At 46.7% G+C, this 23,453-nt stretch overlaps 1 protein-coding gene across 2 annotated transcripts in view; it reads right to left on the bottom strand.

The window, feature by feature from the left end:
• LOC137532233 (von Willebrand factor A domain-containing protein 5A-like) overlaps positions 1-23,453 on the bottom strand; it is a 473,069-nt gene that overhangs the window by 307,079 nt on the left and 142,537 nt on the right. For both annotated transcript variants that reach the window (XM_068252513.1, XM_068252522.1), the window contains exons 12-13: positions 5,302-5,460; positions 3,998-4,101 (exon numbers count right to left, since the gene is read on the bottom strand). In XM_068252513.1, coding sequence (XP_068108614.1) covers positions 3,998-4,101; positions 5,302-5,460 — 263 coding nt within the window. The remainder of the gene's footprint in view (positions 1-3,997; positions 4,102-5,301; positions 5,461-23,453) is intronic.

The raw sequence follows: 23,453 nt of genomic DNA, 5'->3' as shown, positions 1-23,453 counted from the left end.
TCACCATACTCCTAACGGAATACCTTTGGGTGTCTCCTTTCTAGAATGGGGTCATTTGTGGGGTTCCTATACTGCCCTGGCATTTTAGGGGCCCTAAACCGTGAGGAGTAGTCTTGAAACCAAATGTCGCAAAATGACCTGTGAAATCCTAAAGGTACTCATTGGACTTTGGGCCCCTTAGCGCACTTAGGGTGTAAAAAAGTGCCACACATGTGGTACCGCCGTACTCAGGAGAAGTAGTATAATGTGTTTTGTGGTGTATTTTTACACATACCCATGCTGGGTGGTAGAAATATCTCTGTACATGACAATTGTTTGATTTTTTTTACACACAATTGTCCATTTACAGAGAGATTTCTCCCACCCAGCATGGGTATGTGTAAAAATACACCCCAAAACACATTATACTACTTCTCCTGAGTACGGCGATACCACATGTGTGACACTTTTTTTGCAGCCTAGGTGCGCTAAGGGGCCCAACGTCCTATTCACAGGTCATTTTGAGGCATTTGTTTTCTAGACTACTCCTCACGGTTTAGGGCCCCTAAAATGCCAGGGCAGTATAGGAACCCCACAAGTGACCCCATTTTAGAAAGAAGACACCCCAAGGTATTCCGTTAGGTGTATGGCGAGGTCATAGAAGATTTTATTTTTAGTCACAAGTTAGTGAGAAATGACACTTTGTGAAAAAAACCCAATAAAAATCCATTTCCGCTAACTTTTGACAAAAAATAAAATCTTCTATGAACTCGTCATACACCTAACAGAATACCTTGGGGTGTCTTTTTTCTAAAATGGGATCACTTGTGGGGTTCCTATACCACCCTGGCATTTTACGGGCCCAAAACCGTGAGTAGTCTGGAAACCAAATGTCTCAAAATGACTGTTTAGGGGTATAAGCATCTGCAAATTTTGATGACAGGTGGTCTATGAGGGGCCGAATTTTGTGGAACCGGTCATAAGCAGGGTGGCCTTTTAGATGACCGGTTGTATTGGGCCTGATCTGATGGATAGGAGTGCTAGGGGGGTGACAGGAGGTGATTGATGGGTGTCTCAGGGGGTGATTAGAGGGGAAAAAAGATGCACTCAATGCACTGGGGAGGTGATCGGAAGGGGGTCTGAGGGGGATCTGAGGGTTTGGCCGAGTGATCAGGAGCCCACACGGGGCAAATTAGGGCCTGATCTGATGGGTAGGTGTGCTAGGGGGTGACAGGAGGTGATTGATGGGTGTCTCAAGGTGTGATTAGTTGGGGGAATAGATGCAAGTAATGCAATGGCGAGGTGATCAGGGCTGGGGTCTGAGGGTGTGGGCGGGTGATTGGGTGCCCTAGGGGCAGATGGGGGTCTAATCTGATGGGTAGCAGTGACAGGGGGTGATTGATGGGTAATTAGTGGGTGTTTAGAGGAGAGAACAGATGCAATGCACTTGGGAGGTGATCTGACTGCGGGTCTGCAGGCGATCGGATGGTGTGGGTGGGTGATCAGATTGCCCGCAAGGGGCAGGTTAGGGACTGATTGATGGGTGGCAGTGACAGGGGGTGATTGATGGGTGGCAGTGACAGGGGCTGATTGATGGGTGGCAGTGACAGGGGGTGACAGGGGGTGATTGATGGGTGATAGGTGATTGGCAGGTGATTGACAGGTGATCAGTGGGTTATTACAGGGAAGAACAGATGTAATTAATGCACTGGCGAATTGATAAGGGGGGGTCAGAGGGCAATCTGAGCGTGTGGGCGGGTGATTGGGTGCCCGCAAGGGGCAGATTAGGGTCTGATCTGATAGGTAACAGTGACAGGTGGTGATAGGGGGTGATTGATGGGTAATTAGTGGGTGTTTAGAGGAGAGAATAGATGTAAACAATGGATTTGGGAGGTGATCTGATGTCAGATCTGCGGGCGATCTATTGGTGTGGGTGGGTGATCAGATTGCCCGCAAGGGGCAGGTTAGGGGCTGATTGATGGGTGGCAGTGACAGGGGGTGATTGATGGGTGATAGGTGATTGGCAGGTGATTGACAGGTGATCAGTGGGTTATTACAGGAAAGAACAGATGTAATTAATGCACCGGCGAATTGATAAGGGGGGGGGGGGGGTCTGAGGGCAATCTGAGCGTGTGGGCGGGTGATTGGGTGCCCGCAAGGGGCAGATTAGGGTCTGATCTGATAGGTAACAGTGACAGGTGGTGATAGGGGGTGATTGATGGGTAATTAGTGGGTGTTTAGAGGAGAGAATAGATGTAAACAATGGATTTGGGAGGTGATCTGATGTCGGATCTGCGGGCGATCTATTGGTGTGGGTGGGTGATCAGATTGCCCGCAAGGGGCAGGTTAGGGGCTGATTGATGGGTGGCAGTGACAGGGGGTGATTGATGGGTGATAGGTGATTGGCAGGTGATTGACAGGTGATCAGTGGGTTATTACAGGGAAGAACAGATGTAATTAATGCACTGGCGAATTGATAAGGGGGGGTCAGAGGGCAATCTGAGCGTGTTGGCGGGTGATTGGGTGCCCGCAAGGGGCAGATTAGGGTCTGATCTGATAGGTAAAAGTGACAGGTGGTGATAGGGGGTGATTGATGGGTGATTGATGGGTAATTAGTGGGTGTTTAGAGGAGAGAATAGATGTAAACAATGGATTTGGGAGGTGATCTGATGTCGGATCTGCGGGCGATCTATTGGTGTGGGTGGGTGATCAGATTGCCCGCAAGGGGCAGGTTAGGGGCTGATTGTTGGGTGGCAGTGACAGGGGGTGATTGATGGGTGATTGATGGATGATTGATGGGTGATTGACAGGTGATTGACAGGTTATCAGGGGGGATAGATGCATACAGTACACAGGGGGGGGGGGTCTGGGGGGGGGTCCTGGGGAGAATCTGAGGGGTGGGGGGTGATCAGGAGGGGGCAGGGGGGGGGATAAAAAAAAAATTAGCGTTGACAGATAGTGACAGGGAGTAATTGATGGGTTATTAGGGGGGTGATTGGGTGCAAACAGGGGTCTGGGGGGTGGGCAGGGGGGGGTCTGAGGGTTGCTGTGGGCGATCAGTGGGCGGGGGGGGGCAGATCAGTGTGTTTGGGTGCAGACTAGGGTGGCTGCAGCCTGCCCTGGTGGTCCCTGGGACACTGGGACCACCAGGGCAGGAGGCAGCCTGTATAATACACTTTGTATACATTACAAAGTGTATTATACACTTTGTAGCGGCGATCGCGGGGTTAACATCCCGCCGGCGCTTCCATATGGCCGGCGGGATGTTACGGCGGGTGGGCGGAGCCAGTTGCCGGGGGAAGCGCGCGTCATCAATGACGCGATCGCTCCCCCGGCGTAGCAAAAGGACGCACCGCCTTAAGGCGTATTGCGGTCCTTAGGGGATCCACTTTGCCGCCGCCCATGGGCTGTGGGCGGTCGGCAAGTGGTTAATGACCAAGCTCATTGAAATATACGCCCTGTTTTGGTGGTCACCTGGCTGGCAGGGCGTAGATTTCACTTAGCCTCCGCTGCGCACATCCGCTGTTTCCATCGGTCCTGCCGCTTAACCCCCCGCCATCTGTCGCCGAAGCTCACTGGCTCTGCCTGTCTCTATGACGGCAGAGCCCTGTGAGCAGGTCAGGAGCCAATTTTATTGGCTCCTGGCCCTGTATTTTAATGTAAGCCACTCCCATTGGCTTACATTGAAAGACAGGGTCAGGAGCCAATGAAAGCGTCTCCTGACCGGCTCATAGGAACTCTGCCATTACTGAAAGCAAGTTTCACCTCCAAAAAACCCACAAAAACAAGATATAGATCATTTATTAGTGATAAGTAGTAATAAAGTTATTGACAAATGAATGGGAGTAGCGATGACAGGGCAAAATTGCTTCCGTCCTTGAGGTGAAAACACATAGGATGAATTGGTTAAACTAATATAAACTGATATATTTTAAACCTATGTCCCATAAAGGCCACATGGGGCTTGCTAGTTCAAAAGGTTTTTTGATATCTGCTGGGTGCAGCGCAACCTATTTACCTCTCAGTTTGCGGCACAGTCAGTGGGAATCGCAGATCGTTCTTCACAATTTCATCCATAAGCTTGCATCGCAGGGAGACTTCCCCTTCAGCCTCACCCTCCACCTGGGAATTATGGAAATGTTAAAAATTACAGTGTACATTACACAACCAACCAGGGGCATAACTATAGTCCCCTCGCCTCTGCCACGAGGGGTGGCCTGTGAGCTGTGGGGGCCTGCTTTTCCTCCCTCTCCAATCCCACATGTAACAGCTACTTTCTCTATGCTGCCCCCTCTTTTTGTAATAAAATTTTCTCTCTATCACCTCCACGTCTAGGACAGGGCACATGTAATAACCCTATTCTTTCTTTTCTGACGTCCTACCTTCATGACATTCTCTCATATGCTCAATCACCTGAGGACATCCTACTCCGGTAGAAACTGATTTTACATGTTCTCTAATTCTTCTCCTCAAACTCCTGGTTCCTCCTCCTCCTCCCCTGATGGTGCCTAACCCTAACCCCCCCCCCCCCGGTGGTCCCTAACGCCTCCCTGGTGGTGCCTAACCCTAAGACAGCCCTAAGAACCCTCCCCTAACCTTACCCCCCCCCCGGGTGGTGCCTAACCTTAAGACCCCCCAGGTGGTGCCTAACCCTAAGACTCCCCTGGTCGTGCCTAACCCTAAGAACCCCCAGGTGGTGCCTAACCCTAAACCCCCCTAGTGCTGCTTTTGATGCATAATCCTAACCCTCCCTGCACCCCCGAATCAAAAATCTCAGCTATAAAAGGGTGCCCTTTTGTATCAGAATCAAAACCTTTGTAGCCGAATCAAAAATATGGTCTACAAAGGAGTTCCCTACTGTAGTCAAAAACCTTGTAGCTGAAAAAAAATATGGGCTACAAAGGGGTGCCCTACTGTAGCCGAAAAAATATGGGCTAAAAAGGGCCATCCTACTGTTCCCGGAAACCCTGTCGCCGAAAATAATATAGGCTACAAGGGGGTGCCCTACTGTAGTCGAAAACCTTGTAGCCCAAAAAAATATGGGCTACAAAGGGGCGCTATACTGTAGCTGAAAATCTTGTAGCTGAAAAAAATATGGGCTACAAAGGGGCGCCCTTTTTCACCACCTTGTAGCCGATATTTGTAGAAATTACATTGATGTGTATGGAGGCGCCCTTTTCATACAGGCAGCTCAGGCGCCCTTTTCAACGGATTAGTGTTACAAATAGGTAATAGGGCAGGTGACTGTTAGGCACAGGTTAGGGGTTTGTGTTCAGATTATAAGAGTGGGTGGGACAACAGATAGAATAATGCATAATATACCTTTCCCTTCAGCTGGGCATAGATAATGGCCTTTTGGCCATGGAAGATAGATGTTGGGACATTGGACAGAACACTGGCTTCTATGCCTGGAGGGAGGGTCCACTTCAGGGAGACGTCCGTTATGATGGGCTGTAAGGAGGACTTCAGGGTCCGGAGAACCTGGTGAGATTAGAGAAGAATGAATTGGCTCAAACCTAATGTAGCTTTTATATGAAGGTTTACATAGTGTTGGCAGTAAAAAAAAAAAAAAAAAAAAAGGCACAGAAGGTCATTAAAGGACAACTAAACCCAAAACTGAAGATTATAAATTCTGAAAGCATACTTTTCTTTTTGAGTAAATTATATATTTTTGTTTTAGCCAGGGCCAAGTTTACCATAAGGCACTGTAGGCACCGGTCTACAGGCACCTGATGATGGCAAGACGGCTCACTCCCCTCTCCCAGTGCCTCCCTCCAAACCTTCCCTATGCAGAGTCCTGATGAGAGTGTAAATGAGAGGTTCCTCCCCCAGCTCTCTGCATTCCACTGACCAGATCTCCCTTCAGTCAGGAGAACCTCTAGCTACCTAATACTGGTTAGTTCTGGCTAGCTAATACTAAGGGGCACCTATAGCTACCTATGACAGGCAAGGGAAGTAAGGGAGAAGTGACAGCGGGCCAGCCAGCACACTTGCGGCTGGGCCCGCTGTCACTTCATGTAGGGAGAAGTCTAAGGTGCCAGAACATCTATGCCTATAGGCTCCTGTGATGTAAATCTGGGCCTGTTTTTAGCAGTGCATTTAAAAAATGTAAAAATCTATTTTTATAGCTGCGCTTACCTGCAGCTGTACATCTATTTATGCAGATGCAAGACCCCCTGCACTGGCTGGATTCCCATTTAGTATGAGGGGTCTTAACATTCCACTTACTGTGAACTGCAAGTTCAAAGCAAGGCAGGGCACAAATTTAGCATACAGGTAGTCTCCGGGTTACAAACGCCCGACTTACGAACGACCCGCCGATACGAACGCTGCGACCATAGCTCCGCCCCGTCGCATGACGTCACGCCCGCCGGGGACTACCTGTTCTGCCCCGTTGAAAATGAAGAATATGGGCAGCGGAAGGTAAATAGAGGCCTACTCACCTGATCCTCGGCGGTAGAAGGTACCCTCGTGGTGCCCGGAAGGTCCGCGCCCGTCCTCTCACTTCCTCCACTGTTTCCCGGCGGCTCCTGGCTTCACATGCGGCGCATAATGACGCAATTAGGAAGCGCCGCCACTAGGGGGCTCTTCCTGATTACGTCATTATGCGCCGCATGTGAAGCCAGGAGCCATCAGGGAACAATGGAGGAAGTGAGAGGACGGGCTGCGGACCTTCGGGGCTCCACGAGGGCACCTTCTACCACCGAGGATCAGGTGAGATAACCTCTATTTACCTTCCGCTGCCCATACTCTGCATTTTCAACGGGCCACAACAGGTAGTCCCGACTTACGCACAGATTCAGCCAGGTTAAGAACGAGTGGGCAGTCCCTATCTCGTTCGTTAACCGAGGACTACCTGTAATTGTAATTTTGCATTGTAATTCGCCATCACAATGAAAGACGTAATGCGAAATTTCAGGAAAATTTGTAACTGTAGTGGAGGTTGGGACAGCACACATGAACAAGGGAAGGGTGTGCCCAAGAGGTCTGGGTTCCACGCCACTGGAGCTGTCATAGTCCAAATCCAAATGGGTCAGGCACCACCGTAGAAATGATGGCTTCTTTACTGGTCACGTGCTTCAGTCTTGTCAATTTGAAAAAGAGCTGGAGACGCTCGAAACAGCGGTCTGTCGTTGTGCTGCTGCTTTTTAACTGCTAAATTTGGCATGGAATTGGGATGGAAATTATGCAAAATTACTGTAACGTTTGCGGAATCGTTTCCGTGGTCAGCGCACCAGACGTGCGCTGACACGGCGGAAATCCTCCACAAACGTGTAATTGGGAGAACCCAGCTTGGGTGCAATGCACCGGTAGAGGGCAATTCCCACCGGCAGATGAAGCTGTGGAGTGCAGACGAGCCCTGCCTCTGCACTGCCACAGATGTCAGATGGGAATTGTACGAGCAGGATCAAGCAGGGCTGAATAGCCCTCAAAGAGAAATAGCACAGGGACAGACAGAATGTGTGTTCACCAATCTAGTCGCCCCCCCAGCGACGGTGAACACACATTAACGGAAAGAAAGCGCGAATGCATTTGCAAGAATGGCGATTGCAAACAGACAGCAGACTGAGAAGGACAGAGCACGAGAGTAGCAAAGGCACAGCAAACAAGAATCAGAACAAATAAAGAAAATAACAAGCGCTAACTAAACGCGAACACCGCACTCATTCGCAACAGCGAACGTGTTTACTGCGCAGTCTCCGCACGATAAGCGCAACAGAGACAAACGTGCCACCCTAACTAACCAATGACAGACAAACACGAAATAGAGAACGCGAACGCTTGCTAACGGTTACCTCACTGAGCCTACAGCAAGAGTTCGTATCAGACAAGACAGACAGACAGGTGGGGCTGCCAGTAGCAACCGCTGCTCTGGCTAGCACCCCTAAGGCAGAGATACAGAAGGAGGCACTGCCACTACCACTAGGGCAAGTGCGATCCAGACAGATAAACAGAAGGGGTTACCAGTAGCAACCGCTGCTCTGGTTAACCCCCAAAGGCAGAATACAGAAGGAGGCACTGCCACTACCACTAGGGCTAATGCAATCCAGACAGATGGAGCAGCCAGTAGAAACCGCAGCTCTGGCCTACACTCCCAGACAGACGGAACGATTCCCTGTCGATCGCCGCTGGTGACAAGGCAATCGAGACACAGAAGGAAGCACTGCCACTACCATTGGGGCTAATGCAATCCAGACAGATGGAGCAGCCAGTAGCAACCGCAGCTCTGGCCTACACTCCCAGACAGACAGAACAATTTCCTGTCGACCACCGCTGGCAACAGGACAATCGCAACAGGAAGACAGTACAGGCAAAATAGATAATACAATCCGACTGCACTAGAGGGAATGCCTAGTACAGTCCCAAGGAATTACTCTAAGGTAAACTTTGACAAACAAACAGGGCTGATACTCTAGGAGAGTCTCTCAGTAACAAACCATGAAAGATGACCAGCAAAGGATTCTAAGAGAACATGGTATTTATACTGCCAGCCTTCAAAGGAGGCAGCTAGGCAATCTGCATAACAAATATATGCAAATTCCTCAGCAGCAGAGCAGGTCTCAAACTTGCAAAGAAAAGACAGATCTCTTTTCCAGAGACCTGCAGCCCTCACACTTAAGGAATGGTCAAACAGCTGTCTGCCCGTGCAGCCAGCTGAGCGGATCATTAAAATTACACATAATTATGCAAAATTACAGATGAATTATATGTATATGCAAAATTAATTACAAATATTCCTAAACAAAATCCAAATGGGTCAGGCACCACAGTAGAAACTATGGCCTCAATTCATAAAGCATTACCTCATGCGGTAATGCTGAAAACGGCAGACTTTCCCGAGCACTTAGCAATGTGTCAATTCATAAAGGCTGTTACCGCATGAAAAACTACAATTACCGACCAGGGAGATAAATTACCGACTTGGCTGTAGTTACCTCCAACACATGTTAGTAAATTGTCAGCAAATGTCAATTCATAAAGCCTTCAACTAGCGGTAAGCCTGACGATAGTTACCGACAGCTCTGGTGAGGTCTTAAGAAGTTACCAATACCTCTGGTGAGGTGTTAACAATGCAAAGTTCAGGGAGCCGAATTCTGTGTGAGTCATCTGTGCGAGTCATCTGTGCAGGCAGGGAAATTCTGAGTGAGTCGTCTGTGAGAGTCACCTGTGCAGGCAGGGAAAGTCTGAGTGAGTCGTCTGTGCATGTCATCTGTGCAGGCAGGGAAACTCTGTGTGAGTCATCTGTGCGAGTCATCTGTACAGGCAGGGAAAGTCTGTGTGAGTCGTCTGTGCGAGTCATCTGTGCAGGCAGGGAAAGTCTGTGTGAGTCATCTGTGCAGGCAGGGAAAGTCTGAGTGAGTCGTCTGTGCGAGTCATCTGTGCAGGCAGGGAAAGTCTGTGAGTCGTCTGTATGAGTCATTTGTGCAGAGAGCTGTCTGTGTGAGTCATCTGTACAGGGCAAAAGAGTGAGCCTTGCAAATAAAATAGACGAACTAGAGTTCATTCTGAATGACAAAGGCTATGACATTGTGGGAATAACCGAGACATGGATGGATGAAAGCCATGACTGGATAGCTAATTTAAAAGGATACAATGTGTTTAGGAGGGATAGAACAGGGAAAAAAGGTGGAGGGGTTTGTCTCTTTGTTAAGAATTCTTTTACAGCTGTCCTCAACGATGAGATGGAGGAAGATTGCGAAGATGTGGAGTCCGTTTGGGTAAATATTCATGGTGGAAATAAAAGTTGTCAATTGCTTATTGGGGTATGCTACAGACCACCTCTTATTAATGAAGCTGCAGAACTGCGATTACTACAGCAGATTGAAAAAGCTGCCAGTAAAAATGAGGTCATAATTATGGGCGACTTCAACTTTCCAGACATTGACTGGGGTATTGAGGCTACCCATTCTGGTAAAAGCAGCAGATTTCTAGCAGCACTACAGGACAATTACTTGACTCAAATGGTAACGGAACCAACTAGGGGGAATGCGTTACTGGATCTGATCATTTCTAATAGACCAGATAATGTATCAAATGTGCAGGTTCAAGAACATTTGGGAAATAGTGATCACAACATGATAACGTTTGATCTGGTGACTGATAGGCCACGGGGCAGCGGGACCACTAAAACTATGAATTTTAGAAAAGCAAAGTTCAATCAAATTAGGCAGGCACTAAGTTTGGTGAACTGGGATAATGTACTACAAGGGAAGGACACTGAAGGGAAATGGCAAGCTTTTAAATGTATTCTCAATCAATATTGTAGTATGTATATCCCATATGGAAACAAAATGTCTAGGAATAAAAAAAGGCCTCTATGGATGAATAGAAAGGTTAGGGATAAAATGAAGAGGAAAAAGAATGCCTATAAGGTCCTAAAACAGGAGGGGACTGAGGTTGCACTAAGCAATTATAAGGAGTGCAATAAAAATTGTAAAAAAGAAATTAGGCTGGCAAAGATCGAAGCTGAAAATCAAATCGCTAGGGATATCAAATCTAACCCAAAAAAGTTTTACAAGTACATCAACTCTAAAAAAAGAAGGGTTGACTGTATAGGAATCCTAAAGGATGAGGGTGGGAACTCAATGGTGGATGACCAAGGTAAGGCAGAGTTATTAAATGCTTTCTTTGCTTCTGTCTTCACAAAGGAAACAGCACTGTTGCAAATTACAGAGGCAGAAGAGTCTCAATCTTGTAACTGTAATATTAAATACTTAACGCAGGAAGAAGTAAAGGCAAGACTAAATAAATTAAAAATAGACAAGGCACCTGGCCCGGATGGCATGCATCCTCGGGTCCTAAGATAATTAAGTTCAGTTATAGCTAAGCCCCTTTATCTTATCTTTTGTGACTCTCTTGCAACTAGCAGAGTCCCAGTGGATTGGCGTACAGCCCACGTTTTCCCATTATTTAAGAAGGGCAAAAAATCTAATCCAGGAAATTTTAGACCTGTAAGCTTAACATCAGTTGTATGCAAACTATTTGAGGGGTTACTAAGAGATACTATACATGACTTCATAGTAGAAAATAATCTTATTTCTCAGCATCAACATGGGTTTACTAAAGACAGGTCCTGTTTGACTAACATGCTCAGCTTTTATGAGGTAGTGAATGCTAATATGGATATTGGGAATGCTGTAGATGTGATATACTTGGACTTTGCAAAGGCCTTCGACACTGTTCCCCACAGAAGTCTGGTGCAAAAGTTGAGGATGCAAGGACTGGGGAAGAGTTTGTGTGCATGGATAGGGAACTGGCTAATGGACAGAAAACAAAGAGTTGTGGTCAATGGATCGTACTCAAAATGGGAGACTGTTAGCAGTGGGGTCCCACAGGGAATGTTGCTATTTTTGCAGATGATACAAAATTGTGCAGAATCATCAACTCTCAGGAAGATGGTGTCATATTGCAACAGGATCTGGATAGGATGGCTATATGGGCACATAAATGGCACATGAAATTCAATGTTGACAAATGTAAAGTCATGCATTTTGGTCATACCAATGGTCTAGCACCATACAAAATAAATGGGATACAGTTGGGAACATCAAACTTGGAGAAGGACTTAGGAGTACTCATCGACAACAAGTTAAATAATCGTACTCAATGCCAAGCCGCTGCAGCTAAAGCGAACAAAATTTTGGGATGCATTAAAAGGGAAATAAAAACTCAAGATGCTAGCATAATATTGCCCCTGTTTAGCTCTCTAGTATGGCCACATCTGGAATATGGAATTCAGTTCTGGGCACCACATTACAAAAAAGATATTGCAGTTTTAGAGCAGGTGCAGAGACGAGCTACAAAATTGATACGTGGGATGGAAGGTCTCGCTTACCAAGAAAGGTTAGATAAACTGGGTTTATTTAGTCTAGAGAAAAGACGCCTTAGAGGAGATCTAATTAACATGTATAAATACATCAGAGGGCAATATAATATCTTGGCGGATGAGCTTTTTGTCCCTAGGCCTTCTCAAAGGACTAGAGGACATGAGCTGCGCATGGAGGAAAAACGTTTTAGCCATTTATTTAGGAAAGGGTTCTTTACAGTAAGAGTGATTAAGATGTGGAATGCATTGCCACAGGAAGTCGTTATGGCAAACTCTATACCTGCATTTAAAGGGGGCTTAGATGCTTTCCTTGCGTTGAAAGACATCCATGGCTACAATTACTAGGTAATGCCTAATGATGTTGATCCAGGGATTTTATCTGATTGCCATCTGGAGTCAGGAAGGAAATTTTCCCTTTTGGGGCTAATTGGACCATGCCTTGTGGGGGTTTTTTCGCCTTCCTCTGGATCAACAGGGGTAGGTGGGGGACGGGCTGGAGTTGTACTTTGTACTGGTTGAACTCGATGGACGTATGTCTTTTTTCAACCAAAATAACTATGTAACTGTAAGTGATATCGCCACACTGCTCTACTCTCCTGCTCAATGGGCTACAGTAATTTACCGACCTTCAACGGCAGCTTGGAAAGTCTTTATGAATTAGCACACAGACCGGGAAAATACAGAGTGCAGTATTTTCCCGACAAGATTTTTTTTATCGGACTGCTTTTTATGAATCAAGGCCTATAGCTTCTTTATTGGTCACATGTAGTTAACACCTTCAGCCACACTTTCTCCAGGCCCGTTTCTAGGGCCGTGCAGCCTGTGCGGCTGCTCTGAGCGCTAAAGGAGTGGGGGAGCTGTAATGGAGGGGGGAGTCAGCCGCGGGGAGGGCAGTCCGACCTCTCCCTCCCTTCCTCTCTGCGGGCCACCCTCCGTGCTCCCCCCTCCGAGTCTGACTGCAGAGTGTCTAACCTATACTGGGGGGCAGCTACCTAATCTAACCTATACTGGGGGGCACCTACCTAATCTAACCTATACTGGGGGGCAGCTGCCTCATCTAACCTATACTGGGGGGCACCTATCTAATCTATACTGGGGGCAGCTACCTATCTAACCTATACTAGGGGCACCTACCTAATCTAACCTATACTGGGGTGCAGCTACCTAATCTAACCTATACTGGGGGACAGCTACCTAATCTAATCTATACTGGGGGCAGCTACCTATTTAACCTATACTGGGGGTAGCTACCTATCTAACCTATACTGGGGGGCACCTACCTAATCTAACCTATACTGAGAGGCAGCTACCTATCTAATCTATACTGGGGGGCAGCTACCCATCTAACCTATACTGGGGGGCAGCTACCAATCTAACCTATACTGGGGGGCAGCTACCTATCTAATCTATACCGGGGGCACCTACCTATCTAACCTATACTGGGGGCACCTACTTATCTAACCTGTATTGGGGACACCAATCTACCTAGCTAGCCTATACTGGTGGCAACTATACTGGCTACCTATATTTGAGGCACCTACCTAACTAACCTATACTGGGGAACCTACCTATCTAACCTATACTGGGGGCAACTATACTGGCTACCTATACTGGAGGCACCTACCTGGCTAACCTATACTGGGGGCAACTATACTGGGGCACCTATGCCTGGCTACCTATACTGGGGGGACCAATAGCCGGGCACTTATACTGGGGCACCTATGCCTGGCTACCTATACTGGGGGGACCTATAGCTGGCTACCTATACTGAGTGCAACTAGACCTGGCTAACCTATACTGCGGGCACGTATACCTGGCTCCACGGTGGGGGGCACAATTTTTACACCCTCGCCCTGAGAGCATTTTAGCCTAGAAACTGCCCTGCTGGCCACCATTGTTTTTCCTGTTTTGACAGTCACATGGTCACTCCTGACTGACCCACCCACCAACTAAATATACAGAGTAGACGAAGCAGGCTGTAGAGCAGTTCCAAGTGCATCGGCTCATTTTGAATAAAGCATATTTTGTCCGCCACTTTGCTACTATTATATACTTATTAAAATGAATCTGTAAGGGAAACTGCAGTATCTGCAGTGATCTGCAGTATCACCAATAATCCAGACACTGTACCTGATTATGTGGTGATCTGCAGAATCACCAATAATACAAGTATAGCAACACACAGAAGGTATACAATGTATAGTGCTTGGTGCAGCAGTAGTACTTGATAGATTCAGCTATACCTCACCAGAGGAGCTGGTGGGTACTATCAGTACAGAGGCTCTCACCAGAGATCAGGGCTCTCTGGTGGGGAGGCGAGGTCAGACAGGCAAGGTCGGCAACAGACAGGTAGTAACAGTACAGAATCGGATAGCAATAGGAAGGAGGTTATACAGGCAAAGTCGGCAACAGGATCAGATGGGCAGAAGTACAGAGTCAGTAAACGAGAGAGAGGTCAGAAGCAAGCCAGAGTCATACACAGGTATCAATAAAGAGTAAAATAAACAACAATATTCCTATCTAGTGTGAAATCCCCGGTTTCCTCCCGGATCAAAGCACACCGGATCTATCTAAGGTCTGAGCGCTAACACGTAGTATTCGCAACAGCAGACAGGTTGCAAGTGAATCCAAGAGGCTTAAGAAGCAGAGGAGATCCAATAGGCACGTCCACTCCTCTGAGCCAATGAGGAGCGGCGGACGTCTCCTCTGACGTCAGCCAACCAGCTGGTCAGCTGACGCGGCTCCTCCCCGCATAAAGGTCCTGTCTGTGCGTACGCGCACGCGACAATGCAACCCTATGTGCGGCTGACAAACCCGTCCTCGGCGTGCTAGACGCCGGAGGCACGGGTGACACGCTAGGCAGAGGAATGGAGGCAGCTGCGGAGGACGCCAGACTGCCCGCAGCTGCTTCCTCCATGTTTATTACAGTACCCCGCCCCTTGAGGCGTGGACTCCGGACACGATTTACATGGCTTTTCTGGATGCAACTCATGGAACCTCTTCCTAAGTTCCTCAGCATGCATACGGTGACCTGGCACCCAAGACCTTTCTTCAGGGCCATACCCTTTCCAATGCACCAGGTACTGTACTGAGTTGTGCACCCACCGAGAATCCAAAATTTGCTCAATCTCATATTCAGGTTCACCATCAATCACCACAGGAAGGGGGGGGGGGGGGGAGAGGAATCCACATGCACAGCAGGTTTCAACAGAGACACATGGAATGACTTTACACCTCACATGTTGGAGGGTAATGCAATGACATAAGTGACATTATTAATCTTCTTGGACACCGGGTATGGGCCTATAAATCTGGTTTAAATCTGTTTTAACCTGCCTGGCGTTCTATTAAGATCGCCAGGCAGGCTGCGGGAGGGTTTTTTTTTAATAAAAAAAAAACTATTTCATGCAGCCAACTGAAAGTTGGCTGCATGAAAGCCCACTAGAGGGCGCTCCGGAGGCGTTCTTCCGATCGCCTCCGGCGCCCAGAATAAACAAGGAAGGCCGCAATGAGCGGCCTTCCTTGTTTTGCTTACATCGTCGCCATAGCGACGAGCGGAGTGACGTCATCGACGTCAGCCGACGTCCTGACGTCAGCCGCCTCCGATCCAGCCCTTAGCGCTGGCCGGAACTTTTTGTTCCGGCTACGCTGGGCTCAGGCGGCTGGGGGGACCCTCTTTCGCCGCTGCTCGCGGCGGATCGCCGCAGAGCGGCGGCGATCAGGCAGCACACGCGGCTGGCAAAGTGCCGGCTGCGTGTGCTGCTTTTTATTTGAGCCAAATCGGCCCAGCAGGGCCTGAGCGGCAGGCTCCGGCGGTACTGGACGAGCTGAGCTCGTCCAGACCGCCCAGCAGGTTAAGGTCAGATGCCGGGTAGAGGCCCACACCATGTCTCCTGGAGCAAAATCCCATTCTACAGACCGTCTCTTATCCGCTTGCTTTTTCTGGGACTGAAAGGCCTTTTCCAGGTTCTTTTTGACCAAGACCTAAATCTCCTTCAAAGCTCCCTGCCAATCTTCCAAGGCAGGAAAGGGAGATGACACCACAGGTAATGGCGAGAATTTGGGTGATCTTCCCGTAACCACCTGGAATGGGGAAAAACCTGAAGAGGAACTCTTCAGGTTATTGTGCGCAAATTCTGCAAACGGTAGGAACTTAACCCAATCCAACTGGGCATCTGCCACATAACACCTTAGGAACTGTTCAAGGGACTGGTTAACCCATTCAGTTTGATCATTGGTCTGTGGGTGGTAGCCGGAGAAAAATGATAGGTTCATACCGAGATCATGACAAAAGGCCCTCCAAAACTTGGACACGAACTGCACTCCCCTATCTGACACTATATTTTCCGGTATCCCATGCAACCGGAAAATATGCTGGATGAAGAGTTCTGCCAGTTCTTGAGCTGAGGGGAGTCTGTCCAATGGAATGAAGTGAGCCATTTTGCTGAACCTATCGACTACCACCCAAATGACCGTTTTACCCTCAGATCTAGGCAGTTCACCCACGAAGTCCATGGACAGATGGGTCCATGATTGCTCAGGTACAGGCAATGACTGAAGCGTACCTACAGGAGCCTGTCTGGAAGGCTTATTCCTGGCACAGACTGAACAATCTCTGACAAAGTCCCTACAATCTGATACTATAGATGGCCACCAGACACATCTGTCCAACAATTCCTGTGTCCTAGCAACCCCTGGATGCCCTGCATTCTTATGAGCATGAAATACATTAAGAATTTTCAGACGGAATTGCAGTGGCACAAACAGAACCCCTTCTGGTCTCCCTTCGGGAACGTCTTGCTGATAGGGGCTCAAAGTGGACGACCAATCCTCCCAAGTTTCTGTAGCTGCAAGGACAACTTTCTCGGGAAGGATGTTCTCAGGGGTCGGTGGCTGTACTGTCTCGGCCTCAAAACATCTAGATAATGCATCTGCCTTGATGTTCTTACTACCTGGTTTGTAGGTAATAATGAACCTGAATCTCGAGAAAAATAATGACCAGCGAGCCTGTCTAGGACTGAGTCGTTTGGCCCCCTCAATATACTCTAAATTCTTGTGGTCAGTATAGACCGTAATAGTATGTTCTGCCCCCTCGAGCCAATGTCACCACTCTTCAAACGCGAGTTTGATGGCCAACAATTCTCGATTTCCAATGTCATAATTTCTCTCAGCGGGAGAAAACTTCTGAGAGAAAAATGCACATGGGTGTAATCTGCCCTGTAGACCGGAGTGTTGAGACAGTACAGCCCCAAGCGTACGTTAAAAAGGGGCGCTGGGAAAAAAGGGCGCCGGGTTTTTAACGATAAGCATGGATAACGTTTAAAAATGTATTGTACTATATTTCGTTTAAAATTAATGTTTTTTAAAGTTATAAATCATTAAATAATGTGCATTAAATCGGCAATTGTAAAAACGTTAATCTTTCGTTTAAATACTGAAACGTATAATAACGTTAAAAAAAAAAATTTACTAAGTAACCCTCCCTGTACCTACCCCTAACCCCTAGACCCCCCTGTTGATGCCTAAACCTAAGACCCCCCCTGTTGATGCCTAAGTAACCCTCCCTGTACCTACCCCTAACCCCTAGACCCCCCTGTTAGTGCCTAAACCTAAGACCCCCCTGTTGGTGCCTAAACCTAAGACCCCCCTGTTGGTGCCTAAACCTAAGACCCCCCTGTTGGTGCCTAAACCTAAGACCCCCCTGTTGGTGCCTAAACCTAAGACCCCCCTGTTGGTGCCTAAACCTAAGACCCCCCTTTTGGTGCCTAAACCTAAGACCCCCTGTTGGTGCCTAAACCTAAGACCCCCCCTGTTGGTGCCTAAACCTAAGACCCCCCTGTTGGTTTTTTCGTTTAAAAATAATGTTAAAAAAAAAAATGTACTGTTTTTCGTTTAAAAATAATGTTTGAAAAAAAATATTGTACTGTTTTTCGTTTAAAAATAATATTTAAAAATGTATAAATCATTAAATAATGTGTAATCATGAGAAGCAGTAATAAAACATTAAATCTCCGGGCGCCGCTTTTAAAACGTTATTTTTCACCGGCGCCCTTTTTTCCTATCGGGCGCCCATTAAACGATATTTATTATAGGAGTGAATGGCGGCGCCCGATTTGTCCACTAGCCTCAGGCGCCCGAATTTACTGTTTCCCAGCCCCAACCCCGATCTCTGACGCATCTACCTCAACAATAAAAGGATAAGAGACATCCACATGACGTAAAATGGGGCGGAGCAAAACAATTGTTTCAGTGAGGAAAAAGCAGAATGTGCCTCAGGTGACCAATTATAAGTATCAGCCCCCTTTTTGGTAAGCTCCGTGAGGGGTGAAACCACAGAAGAAAATCCCTTGATAAACTTTTCTGTAATAATTGGCAAAGCCAAGAAATCTCTGGAGTGCCTTCAGTCCAAAGGGCTTTGGCCACTCCAGAATGGCAGAAACTTTGTTTGGGTCCATAGACAGCCCCGCGGTAGAGATAATGTATCCCAGAAAAGGAACCTCAGACACTTCAAAAAGACACTTTTCTAACTTTCATATAAATAATTCTGCCTGAGTTTCCTTAGCGCAAATTTCACATGCTTTCTGTGTTCAGTCAGATTGGGGGAAAAAATTAGTATATCATCCAAATACACGAGGACAAATCGCCCCAGGAATTCTCTGAAAACCTCATTGATTAGCTCCTGGAAGATGGTGGGAGCATTGCACAACCCGAAGGGCATGACACGATACTCCTAGTGCCCATCGGGTGTGTTGAACGCCGTCTTCCATTCATCACCCTCCCTTATCCTTACTAGGTTGTATGCCCCTCTCAGATCAAGTTTAGAGAAGATACATGCATCTGTAACCTGAGAGAATAAATCGTCAATTAAGGGGAGAGGGTAATGATTTTTCACAGTAATTTTGTTCAACTCTCTGTAACCGATACATGGCCGAAGGCCACCGTCCTTTTTCTGTACAAAAAAGAATCCTGCTCCAGCCGGAGACTTAGAAGGACGGATAAATCCTTTGGCCAAGTTTTCCTTAAAGGGAAACTTCAGCCTAAACAAACATACTGTCATTAAGTTACATTAGTTAAGTTAACTACAATAGATGGGTAATATAATCTCGTACCCACCCTGTTTTAAAAGAACAGGCAAATGTTTGTGATTCATGGGGGCTGCCATCTTTGTCATGGGGGCAGCCATCTTTTTGGTTGAAAGGAGGTGACAAGGAGCAGGAGACACAGTTCCAACTGTCCTGTGTCCTGATAACCCCTCCCAGCTGCACACGCTAGGCTTCAAATGTCAAATTCAAAATGTAAAAAAACAAAAATTGCACCAAAACAGCAGAACGGGGAACAACAACATCAGAAATCCCATCATGCTTTGCACAGCATCAGGGGAAAACTGCCCGGGCAGTTTTCTTCTGTGCAGCTAAAAATGAGGCTTGTATAAGAGAAACCAAGTTCTGATGCTGTGAAACTGTTAAAGAAACACCAGGCCTTTTCAGTGCTGCTGAGTAGATTTTTAGTCTGGAGGTTCACTTTAAAGTGAACCTCCGGACTAAAAATCGACTCAGCAGCACTGAAAAGGTCTGGTGTTTCTTTAACAGTTTCACAGCATCTTTGTTTCTCTTATCCAAGCCTCATTTTTAGCTGCACAGAAGAAAACTGCCCGGGCTTTTTTCCCCTGATGCTGTGCAAAGCATGATGGGATTTCTGATGTTGTTCTCTTTCTGCTGTTTTGGTGTAAAAAATTTTTTTTTACATTTTGAATTTGACATTTGAAGCCTAGCGTGTGCAGCTGGGAGGGGTTATCAGGACACAGGACAGTTGGAACTGTGTCTCATGCTCCCTGTCACCTCCTTTCAGCCAAAAAGATGGCTGCCCCCATGACAAAGATGGCAGCCCCAATGAATCACAAACATTTGCCTGTTCTTTTAAAACAGGGTGGGTAAAAAATTATATTACCTATCTATTCTAATTAACATAACTAATGTAACTTAATGACAGTATGTTTGTTTAGGCTGAAGTTCCTCTTTAATATACTCCTGCATAGCAAGTTTTTCAGGCCCTGAAAGGTTATACAAGTGACCTCTAGGGGGCATACAACCTGGTCTTAACTCAATGGGGCAGTCAAAACTCCGATGTGGAGGAAGTTTGTCTGCCGCTTTGGGACAAAATACATCAGCAAAATCAGAGTACTGAGTAGGCAAACCTTCCATTTGAACCTTGGTAGCACAAACCATGACTTTCTCCATACGATGATGATGGCAAAAGGAGGACCAGCTCAGCAACTGTCTGGAACTCCAGTTGATCTTAGGGGAGTGTTTTTGCAACCACGGCATACCAAGGATCACTGTGGAAGTGGCCATTTTGAGAACAAAAAACTGTATCTGCTCTTTATGCAGTGCCCCCACCTGACATAACAATACAGGAGTCTGTGATAGCGGTTGTTTCCCCTGCAGTGGTGAATCGTCCACTGCAGTAACAAAAATTCTACTACCCAAGGAAACAAGGGGAAAACCAAACTTAACAACAAAATCATAGTCCATAAAATTGGCTGCGGAACCCGAGTCTATAAAGGCCTGGGTAGATCGGACTTGATCTTCCCAGGTGATAGAACACGGGAGCAGTAACCGATTTTCTTTTAGAGGTAACATAGGTTCGCCTAGGGTAGTACCTCCAGCTACACCTAGGAGATACAGTTTTCCGCCTTCTGAGGACAATTCTGTACCATATGACCTTTCTCAGCACAGTATAAGTAGAGTCTCTCAGTACGTCTCCTAGTTTTCTCTGCCTCAGTCAACTTAGATTGTCTGATTTGCTTCGGCTCATCTTGAGGAAGAGAAGGAGTTGGAGCAGAGAACGTGACGGGGTTAGATCTTACTGGCGCTCTACCTCGAGTTTTCCTTTGATAGCGAACTCGTCGATCTATCCTTACAGCTAATGAGATTGCATCATCCACAGATTTGGGTTCTGGGTGACTCAACATAAGATCGGCAACAGTGTCGGATAATCCTGACAAAAAACAATCTAAAAGGGCAAGCAGTCCCCATCTGGCCGACACCGCCCACCTTCTAAATTCTGCCGCGTATGTTTCAACAGTATTATGCCCTTGTCTGAGAGTTTTTAACTTCCTCTCTGCGGTCACTGCTAAATCGGGATCGTCATATATAATTGCCATAGTTTTAAAAAATTCCTGCACTGAATTTAAAGCTTCATGATCAGTGGGGAGACTGTAGGCCCATGTCTGTGAATCTCCAGATAATAACGTCTTTATAAAAGTAACTCTCTGACTCTCTGAACCTGAAGAGGCAGGCCGTAACTCAAAATAGGAAAGGCAACGATTTTTAAAATTTCGGAAATCAGACCTATGCCCTGAAAACCTTTCAGAGAGAGGAATCCAGGGTTCCATAACAATAGGGGGTGACACTAGTGCATTAGGAGTTCGTAAGGTGCGCACCGTCTCAGATAGCTGGTCTATCTGTGTCTGTTGGGTGTTTACCGTGGTGGTTAAATTGTTAACGGCCATTGTCAGGAGTTCGACCTGACTGAACAGTGTCTCCATAGACATTTTGTTCTGCTGTTCTGTAACGATTGGTGTCACACGTATCTTTTTTAATGTTCCCAGATGTGTCGAACATTACGGAAAGTCGTGCGCGTAAACGCCAACGATTTTCGCATGGTCGTGCACAGTTCCTGTCACTCCTGGGTAAATGCACAATAGATGTAAATTTCCCTCTCTCTTACTGAGTACAGTAACCTTCCCCCCACATCCTGTGTCAGGAAAGAATTTCACAAGTGGCTTGCTTCCCTGGGGAGCAGCCATTTGGTCACTCAGCTCATCTCCACCAAACCAGCTCAAACTGGTTGAGATTCAAATTTCCCTCCAAGCTCATAGCTTCACACAATGGGAACGTTTACTTTATTAATAATTCAAAATAGGTTTGGCACAGCAAGACCAAAATTACATTTTCTGATACCTAGGAAACAGTTCTATCGTTCACCTAAAGTGCACGTTTCTAGCTATCAGGAATCCATATAGAAACCACTTTATCCGGCCTGTGTAGAGCGAATGCGACAGACTAGGCATGCATAGCCTAGTTTAATAGAGGGTCGCGAGCCGTTTACGAATATAGTCTCGGACTTGCGATACACTAATCTTGGGCCGAGTCACACAAATTATTAATAAATTGGTACATTTCTTGCTCTAAGTCTGAGGGTGGCAACCTGGCTTCCAGGAGGTAACCCTGCCTTAAACACACCTACTTTCCAGGTAGTGACCGCCCCAAAACTGAGGTCAGTAAAAAGTGTTTGCGAGGAGCTCCTCCTCAGTTCTTCAATTTCCATCTATCAGGGAAGTCCAGACATGTGCTCACGGAGAACCGGGCGCATGTTGTGTACAAAGACTTTTAACCTGAATGCCTACTTTTAAACTGGACTATTTTTTTCTTCATTCTTCAAATGGACTGCTCAGCTAACTAAATAAGAATTTTCTGATTTTATTCCTTTTTATTTTAAGCTCTGTGTTTTATATGTTAATAGGTGTATATAACTGTATGTAATGCATTTGTGTTATTAAACGTTTAAAAATCGTTTAGCGGTTATGACCTGTTGCTGAACATACACAATCGTACCTATTCTCCTGAACTCGCTACCCTGTGTTTAATAGAAGTATACACTTATAACCCGTATGCGAGAACCCGGCCCAGACATAACGATCTGACCCAGATTCTTGCATACTGCTAAGGGTTAATAGAGCGTTCTCAAAGTCCTAGTAAAATTACAGTAGCGGGCTGTGTAACTCGCTTGGTGGCAGATCTTTGAATTGTATGTGTGTGGTGAATCGGTTAGTATCAGAACGCTCCCTTCGCGAGTCAGTTTATCAAATTGCGAACGCGGGTTACCCTTCGTGATGAACAAATGACCGTGTGAGAGGATTTCTGACGCTGATCGATTTACCCCATCCTGCAGACCGGCCTAGCGGTCTGTGACACCAACCTCAATAGCGTCCTACCCAGGCGTAATATGCTATTGTGGATGGGAACATGAAGAAAAATACGCATTGCCAGGCCTGTTGGGGGACCGGAGGCTCCGTGAGTGACTGTGAGGGCCCGGGACGGCTGCAGGGGGCTGGTAAAAGCCCCAGGTGAATTAAACTGTTTTTTAATTCCTAGCTTAAGTGTCCCTTTAAGTTTACTGATTTGCCAGTTCTTGGTTTTTAGTTTCAAAACATTTTATTAAGTTTTTTGAAAAAAGTATAACAGCGTTTACATAGACCCTTAACATAGGGCATATCAGTCAAATGAAATCATAACAAACATTAACACGGAAAAATATGCAAGACACGTTTTAGCAATATAGAGATTTATCAATACAAAATAATCATTGTCCCTAGAAGGAGAGAGCACAGGAGCGTAGGCCCAGCGAAGTCGAGGCAGATAGCCAAGGTTGCCATGTTCTGGTAAATGGCAGGGTGGAGTCATTGACTATGGCCAACAATCTTTCAGAAATCAATATTTCTGTGATTATAAGATCGGTGAGTTCGAGTGAAAGAGTAGGTTTTAGCCATTGTCTAGCATTGTGTAGGCGTGCTGCCTTTGCAATGTGTTGCGCCAGTCTGTGTTGTGGATATTTCCATTTCTGTGGCTTGCTGCCTAGGAGGAGC

Source organism: Hyperolius riggenbachi, chromosome 1, assembly GCF_040937935.1.
Source record: "Hyperolius riggenbachi isolate aHypRig1 chromosome 1, aHypRig1.pri, whole genome shotgun sequence".
NCBI lineage: Eukaryota > Metazoa > Chordata > Amphibia > Anura > Hyperoliidae > Hyperolius > Hyperolius riggenbachi.
This window is presented reverse-complemented; position numbering and strand designations above follow the sequence as displayed.